The sequence below is a fragment of the Branchiostoma floridae genome, chromosome 19 (assembly GCF_000003815.2).
Source record: "Branchiostoma floridae strain S238N-H82 chromosome 19, Bfl_VNyyK, whole genome shotgun sequence".
Lineage (NCBI taxonomy): Eukaryota > Metazoa > Chordata > Leptocardii > Amphioxiformes > Branchiostomatidae > Branchiostoma > Branchiostoma floridae.
Genome location: NC_049997.1, coordinates 5,060,618 through 5,069,361, shown reverse-complemented (window position 1 = coordinate 5,069,361; position 8,744 = coordinate 5,060,618). Strand labels below are relative to the sequence as shown.

At 39.9% G+C, this 8,744-nt stretch overlaps 1 protein-coding gene across 1 annotated transcript in view; it reads left to right on the top strand.

Moving 5' to 3' along the window:
* LOC118407103 overlaps nt 1-3,440 on the top strand; it is an 11,526-nt gene extending 8,086 nt beyond the window's left edge. Inside the window, exons 11-14 of the mRNA XM_035807522.1 lie at nt 109-136; nt 533-701; nt 1,282-1,713; nt 2,270-3,440. Coding sequence (XP_035663415.1) covers nt 109-136; nt 533-701; nt 1,282-1,713; nt 2,270-2,283 — 643 coding nt within the window. The 3' untranslated portion in view covers nt 2,284-3,440. The remainder of the gene's footprint in view (nt 1-108; nt 137-532; nt 702-1,281; nt 1,714-2,269) is intronic.
* Nucleotides 3,441-8,744: the final 5,304 nt, after the last annotated feature.

The following is an 8,744-nucleotide window of genomic DNA, read 5'->3' as shown; positions in this document are numbered from 1 at the left end:
TTACCCAACCATATGGTAATAACAATTCTATAATTACAGTAAAAAGGAATTATGGTGTGATGTTATAACCTAATGTCATCTAGAACATCGTAGTTTTTGTTAGTTAAGGAACAAGCACGATGACCCAGATGTATCTGTACGCACAATTTTCCCTAGCACAATGTGTTATTACTGACAGTACTAGTAGAACTTGTAGTACAACTAGTAGTAGAAGTAGCAAACGTAGTAGTACTAGTAATAGTCGTAGAAGTAGTAGTACCAGTAGAAGTAGTAGTGTGTCAGTCTCTTCACCATCATGCTGGTAGTAATGAGTCCCTTCATATCTTACATATATTACTGAAGTTATATTAATGAGCCCTATCAATTATGAGAATAACAGTTGAGTGCAATTACTCTACCTTCTACAAGCTTTAGTTTGCCATATAACAAATGCCGTAAATAGATTGCGCCTGGTGAAATCTAGAGCTTTATAATAATGCTATGATTTGAAGTTCATCTGAAAATAATGTATGTTATTAATATGCACACACAGATGCCACAGAAAGTCACTCAGGTCTACGCGCTGATTGGAGGTGGGTACGCTGTCTGGATGGCTGCTCTGCGGATCAAGGGGCGTACAAGTGAGATTGAAACCAAGGCACAAGAGGGGCAACAGAAACTGAAGAGTTTGGAACCAACCCTGGAGAAGTACTTACGATATGGTACGTTTTGATGATGGCAACTAAAAAATGTATTCGATAAGGCCATGTTAATACGAAGGAAAAACAAATGACAAAAAATATACAGCATATTATTTTATGTTTTCCCATATTTTGTTTCAATAGAGTTAATTCCAGTTATGGCGGCCATGTTGGATTTCCCGGGGTCATCCGGGGTCATGGCACCAGAATGAGGCTGCAGTTGGGCATTCCACTATATAGGCTGTACTGCAGACATAAGTATGCCACCTTTGGGAGTGTATTTCGCCCCTCTAAAGTGAAATACTGTAGACATTGTGCTTATTATCTGTAGAACAATTCGTTTTAGGCATACTCGATTTTGGTATTATTATTAGTCATTTTTCATAGTTTTTGACGGGAGACCTGAGAGCAATTACTGTGTTTATATCCTTCACATGTGTTTTGTATAGGTAACTATGATATAATAGCTTTACTATTCGGATTACGCCCCACAAATACATGGAAATATCGGGTTGACATCCTTACGGGTAGAAATTTAGAACACATTTGGCTGTTGTTCTGACGATTTCTCGAGGCCAAGATCTTTCATTATATTTTTCAGGAAACTGCCCCTCCGGGTATCAACTGAAGACCAGGGCGTGCTACAAAGCATTCAGCAGCTTGAAGACTTGGACCGATGCTGATGCCTACTGCCGCAACCAGGGACGAGGCGGGATGTTGGCAATGGCAAAAGACAGCGACATCAACAGCTTCCTCATCAGCCTGAAGGATGCTGCAAGCAGCTCATGGGGGTTCTGGTTTGGGCTGAATGATAGGGTAAATGAAGGTAGTTGGAAATGGCCAGATGGTACCTCTCTGGGGTCCTACAAATACTGGTCACCGATCGAGCCAAACAGTGGGGGTAAGGATTGGTTGGGACGATACATTAGTAACGAAGATTGTGTGGAGTTTTTCAGGACCGGGTGGGGCAGCAAATGGAACGATGCTGACTGTGGCAAGACAAAATACTTCCTCTGCCAACAGACACCGGAAGGTGAGTCTTCATTTTTAACCCTTCAACAGCCAAGCCCGGATATGTCCGGCACACATATACATGTCCTGTGTGCCGCGCCTGGATATATCCGGGATTCCCCCAAAGTAGCAGCTTTGCGCACATATATCGCATGGACCCTGGAAGTTAGGGACTTCGGCCTTGGGGACAGGGCAGTAACACCATTATTGAGAATGTCTTCCCAGTTTCAGTGATGGCAGATCCCCGGTGTCTTAGAACACTCCTTAGCCAGCTAAACTCCTTATGCCAACGGTAGATCTGCTTGGAGATAAATCGTGTTTTTTTAGATAAATCCACAGGCATAAAAGAATAATTTGCTTCCATATTTACTGTCGGTTTTACGTATATTTATGTAAGCAAAAAACTAAGGGTAGAAGTAGGACAGCCATATTTACATACAGTTATTACAGTCAATGAAAAGCAATGATAATTTCTTTGTTGGTTTTTCTTGATACTTATAATGCAATAAGGAAAGTCTTTTGTGGAAAAGTTGCAATAGATTTTACTCATGTAATCTTAATTGTTTCCTTCTTAACAGGAGTCGGAGTCTGAAGATTCAGCGAATCAGATTGTTGAGACAAGACTGTTACTGTAAATGCAGAAACTTTCGCGGTGGTTTTATGTTCGCGGTTTTTGCGGTGGTCGCTTCACCACGAACTCAAAACCACCGTAAACATTCTCCTCCTGTCTTCTACTTACTTTCACCCCCTTCTCGGTTCTTGTACGTACTTTACATTGAAAAAGCATTCTAATGATGAAATATTTGAGGTACTTTCTACGATCAAGACACACGAATCCTTACAATACACATTTTTCTTTAGTTCGCATTGAAGATGATAGAAAAGTAGTAACTGTACTGCGTATTCAAAAAGCAAATACGGTTAGATCAGTGACAGGTGATCAGGACAGCACTGTCAAAGTCATAAGTGGACTGTTCTGTCCGTTTGTTGCTGCCTTGCCGAGTAACCAGTAAGTGGTTTCCGACTGGCAGTTCGTAGAGGCGCCGGGTTTCCTATTACAGTATGTGACTACAGTACAGTACTGTACTGTAAATTTATTTTTTTCGTGCGATGACGCCACCGTGAACTCAAAACCACCGCGAACACTCCATTTTTCCTTCTTGAGTTTCTGAAAGTAAAGAAATCCCAAGATTGGTGATTTTGTCAAAAAGGTAGCTAGATTCTTCACGGATATCTGGATAGGATAAATTCATGTAGGTCAAAGAGAACAAATAACAGTTGACTTTAGTTTTATAATAATTGCATGTCATTATCACTTTTTCGGGAATAAGTACCCATTTTCCTTCTGAAAGCTCTTAATATCATTCGGAAATGTACGAAACACTCTCATTGTAAGCGAGTTTTCCCGAGTTTCTAGAAGGCTACAATTTTACATAATGGTGATTTTGTCAAAGAGGTAGACTCTGTGCCAATAGGATATGTTTATGTAGGTCAAAGAGAGCATATGATAGTTAACTTTAGTTTCATTGCATCATCACTTATTCAGAAACAAGCACACCAGGGTTTTAGCCAGCCTGAAATCATTTCAGTCCCCTCGATTTTAAATGGGAATCCTATCGAGCACCGAAGGCATGGCGTGACATTGCACAATATTTCTAGTGGGTCTGGGTCCGAGAAAATTTTGAAATCTAGACCCTCTGAAACACTATTTCCTGCATTTTGAGGTGCAAATTTTGCTGGTAGACCAAGCTGTTCAATGGCATCTGTTTTGGTGAAGAAGAACACATGGGTTTCAGTTTTTCATATCTTTACATATCAATTTTTGTCTGTCCCAGGGGACGGAATGGGGAAAACTTTTTTCAGTCCCCAGCTGCAAAATTCCTTCAAAGGACTGAAGGACAGGTGCTGGCTACAACCCTGAAGCACACATAGTCCAGATCACAGTTTTTCACACCATTGGTATGAAAATGTTGGAAACAGCAAGATTGTGAGTTTTCTAGATTTTCTAGAAGGATGCAAGTTCAGATATCTTGACTTTGTCAAGGAGGTCGACTCTATGTCAATAGGATTTATTTATGCAGGTCGAAGAGAACATCTAACAAGTAATTTAGCTTTATTCCATTCTGTTACAATTTATTAAGAAACGAGACACATTGTCCTTCTGATGACAGATCCTGATATCATTCAAGTTTGGAAATTTGGGCAACACTCTGATTGTGAATTTTCCCGAGTTTCTAGAAGGCTACAAGTTACATATGGTAAATCTGTCAAAGAAATGGACTCTGTACAGCAAGGTAATTATATATAATGTAGGTAGGTATTACCGATGAAGTATATTTGGAAGCACAATCAGTTGGTTCTAAACATGGACTACAACATCCGCAGACACGCCGTCACCGAAGTATACAAGTTGTAACAGATAAAAGATATCTATCACTCAACAAATTATGACAATAACATGTCCAGAAAACGAGATATAAAAACTGCAAGTTCGGCTGTAGTATCGCAGAAAGTTAAAAGGAGGCCTAAAATCTAATCGCTTCTTCCTTTTACCAACTCATATAACATACCAAATATCTGGCCTGTGACGCTGTGAGTTGACAGACATATTACTGAAAGTGCACGTTGAAAACCAGTTGACTGTGCAAAAGTTATGCCATCACAATGGTAATGCCATGAAGTTCCTTATTTCCAATTAGATGTGTGTCTCCGTCTTCCTTATAAGACAGGCAGTTAAAGCACGACTTTTTAAGTCAATTTGATTTCAATCTCAACAGTTGAATGACATTTGTAGATTACCCTCAGATGTTTCGAGTGACATCCATCACTCTTCTTCATCGTTACTAAAACAAAATTACAGTTAATACTAGAACAGTAGACTGAATACATTTCAAATATGCGGAAGTAATTTCCTTACCTTATTCAGTTGAAGTAGACATTGAGTTGATAACTACGGGGCAGAATTGATACTCAATAAGACTGAGATCCATGCAAGTCTCAACCTAGTTCTCGCAACTCTCGCGAGAACTAGATCACTCCGTGAACAAAATGGACTGATAGCCATCGAAAATTTGGAGCTGCGCGTGTTTACCTTTAAAAAAAGTAGTCACTGGTTGATGAAAATTCTATTAACTGAGATTTATGTGTTGTGAAATGGTAGTCCCATAGTCTTTTTGATGCCGTAGAGTCAGTGGGTTGTTATCCACTGTTTCTAGGGCACGGTATTGGAAGGTGGAGCCGATCCCAAACCTTTCACCCCCTTTTACCTCCCCAACCGAAGGCAGGTACCCATTTTTACACCTGGGTGGGGTGAGGAAAGTGCCTCTCTCAAGGGCATGGCGAGTATCGGACCCGGAACCTCTTGGTTCTCAACCCAACGCACTACAAGTTACGCCACTCTGACGCCACACACAAGGAACTTCGTGGCTTTTTATCATTGGGATCTATTCTAGGATTTTATATTATTCATTTGTTATCACATATATCCAGACATGTAACACTGAGTTAAAGATAGACACCCGGTTGTTTCAGTTAACACAAAGAACACAGCAAAAAAAAGGTTTGTTGTAGTTTTCCATCGTACTGGACACTAATGAACATATTAACCGTAAGTAGATGGTCGATATTGAAGAACATTTGAAACTGGTAAAAGCATACGAGGAACAAAGTAATCCATTGTGTCATCTGTTACCGCATGTTACTTACGTTACAAAATTGAATAGGAAATTAGCAAATTGCAACGTTTGTGATCAAGCTCATTCATTAATGAACTGGCTTGTTCCCATCACAGTGAAGTAACAACGAAAATCAAGTAATTGTAAGCCATGCAAGTCTGTTAGTCAATAACAACCAAGAAGTTAACAAGTTACATCTGCTGTCTTTTGATATTGAGCCTGATGCATAAGGAAGGGTTTGAGAATTTGTACTTTTATTCGGAAATTCTTCATAATAAAATGGTTATGGGTAAATGGTGTCTCTGATTTTGATGATTGTAAGTGTCAGTGTGACAGGATGGTTTTGTGTGACAGAAAAATCAGACCCAACACTACAACCATACCAACCAAACAAATAAACGATATTGAAACATAATGAATAACAAAGAAAACATACCATTCAATGATGATGTTAAGTATACAAAATAAGCAATGTCGTATACAAATGAAAACAACTGAATATAATGCAGCTCTTGATGGCAGATAATGAAATGTTTTGGTTTTAAAGCCTCCTCGAAAACAATAAATTCGTGTATATGACCGTTATCAATATCATACTTTACCCTTCATTCCATATTTCAATAGTACTATTACTACAGTATTAAACGCAGCAAAGACATGCTTTCATTCTGCTTTTCCCGAAGACCACCGCATCATTTTAAAAAGGGTGGCAACATCAATAATTGGCGTCACTCACAACATCCTCTACATGAAGGTAGTCTACTTGTGGGCCTTGTGCTGCAGTGCCGTACAATCTCGACAGATGGGGTGCTTGCACGTCTGAAAGTAGAACTTCAACTTTTCATCCCCGTGTTTTGGGTAGGTTGGTAGTTTACTTTATGTCAGTGACCCCGCCACGTGTCATGTTGCAAACCGACGCCAATCACCCAACGTGCCTCGCGGCCTAGTTAGCCAGCCTGCAATCGTGCCACGTCGCTAACCGACCCCGGTCCCACGAACCTTTCGCTTGACCGTCTCGCTGGATTTGACCAACCCTGGATTCCTGTCACCGACAACATTCATCTGTTTGCCGCCTGGACTCTGCTGTTTGCTAAGCTGACGATCTGAACTTTGCGACCAAGAGTAGGATGTGCAATATTCCTTTATTGTTATGCCTGACAGAAAATCATTTAACTGCATGGTTACCTCCTTGAAATGTCATTTAACTGCATGGTTACCTCCAGGAAATGTCTTTTAACTGCATGGTTACCTCCATGAAATGTCATTTAACTGCATGGTTACCTCCTTGAAATGTCATGGAGGTTACATTTTACCCTGCGTTTGTCTGTCTGTCTTTGTGTAAACAAGATAACTCAAGATCGGCTGCTTGAATTGGTTTCATACTTGGTGCGTTGGTAGTGTGCGATGAAAGCTGAAAATGATTAGATTTTGGGCCCCCTAGCGGCTTTCCTTGGTAAAGCAGCGCAACTTCCGGATTTGCTATCTCGTGTTCTGAACAAGCTATGGTCATAATTTTTGGGTGATAGATAGCTCTTGTGCTCAGGAATTAGTGACATAAGTTTGGGCCCCCTAGTGCTTGGTTTGGGAATAGCAGGGGCATTTTTGTCAAAAACTTCTGAAGACGATAACTCAAGAAGGGAACGACGGATTTTCATGTTTTTTGGTATGTAGGTACCTCAGACAATGTTGTACAAAATGAAGTAATAATTATGCAAACTATAACTAAATTTGCATAATTAATGAGAATATTCTATCATGACAGTTTTTCTAGTATGTATCTTTATGTGTCATGACAAAGTGGGGCAGGTTTCAGCAACCTAACATTTAATTTTGGAACTGCAGGGGCGTTTTTGTCAAGACATTCCAAAGAGCATAACTGCAGAAAGGATCGACGGATAGACATCATTTTAGGCATGCAGGTAGCTTAGGCAAAGCTGCTTATAATGATATACATGTTATGAAAATGAGGACTTAATTTGCATAAGTAATGAGGAAATTGTATAATTATATTGTTTTCATTATCTGGACTTCAATAAATGTGATAAAGGTAAATGTAAATTATGATAGTTGGGAAATAAGCATATGCAAATGAGCAACTGATTTGCATGATTTATGCAAAAATGCAAACCGCTTAATGATTCCTATCCAGGCGTGCTGGTTGCACGGATGGCCATGACTCTCTTCCTCCATCCTTCCCTATCCTCCATAGCCTTGGGCAGTTCTTCAGTCGAGCAACCAGTATCTTCACAAAGATTAATGATTAATGATTGAAATTTCCTACTTGTGACTTGTGACAAGTCAATGATGAACAACCTTATCATAAATCATGTTAATGTGTAAGTCATTTGCATGAAATTAACAAAAGCTCAAAGTATCTCATGCTGCATGGGCAAACTTTGAAATTTTTTAAGTCACTCTGCTGTACCGTAAGTTGAATATACACACGTTAAAATGTTATCAGGATCATAAGCTTTGTTGATGCAAGAAATAAGATACAGGGAAAGAAGTTTTTCGTTTCTTTATTCTATGGATACTTTTATGCTGTTTTCAGTACTATTTTCTTGAAAAAAAACATTGACAGCAATTATCACTTGAATACACACTACCCCTTCACTCAACCACTTCTCAAGACACGCAGTGTGCAGGTACCGCGAACTACCGGACATGGCCATGTCCGGCAATGATTGGGGATATTCGGCACCGGACACACCGTGGCTAGAAATTCGTTTATACGACCCGGACATGTCAAGTTCCACGGTAGTGTAAGAAACCAAAAATTGCCAGAAATTCTTGTTTTCGTGCAGTGATGAGGTCGCCGAATTCTAGTTTTATTTTATTTTTTATTTTATTTTATTTCATTTTATTTCGGATGTGTAGGATATAGTACGGTTCTTTAGGCACAACTAAGGAATACTTTACTTACTTCCAACGTTTCGATGTCTATCAGACACCATCATCAGGGTAGAATGACTGGAAACTACTTCTTCCTGCTACTTATAGCCGATGTAGGTGGCGCTGCAGCAGCAAGAATGCCGTCCCAGACGTGGCTCAGCTTGTATGCCCCCTCGTCTCTGTTCATGACTGGAACTGATTTTCTGATCCAAACTGCTTCTTTGATCCAGTGCGTTCTTCTGTTTTCCTCTTTGTCGATGACTCTCGTTTCCAGTCATTCTACCCCGATGACTGAAAGACATCGAAATGTTGGAAGTAAGTAGTCCCTAGTCGTGCCTAAAGAACCTTGATATATGAATAATTGCCAATCTGATGAAGTTATTTATGGATGTGTAGGATGTTTTAAACAATAATTAAGGGTTAACCCTATTCAGACCGGGGGGGGGGGGCTTTAGAGGCCCGCGCTACCTTCGATGTCCTATAACGC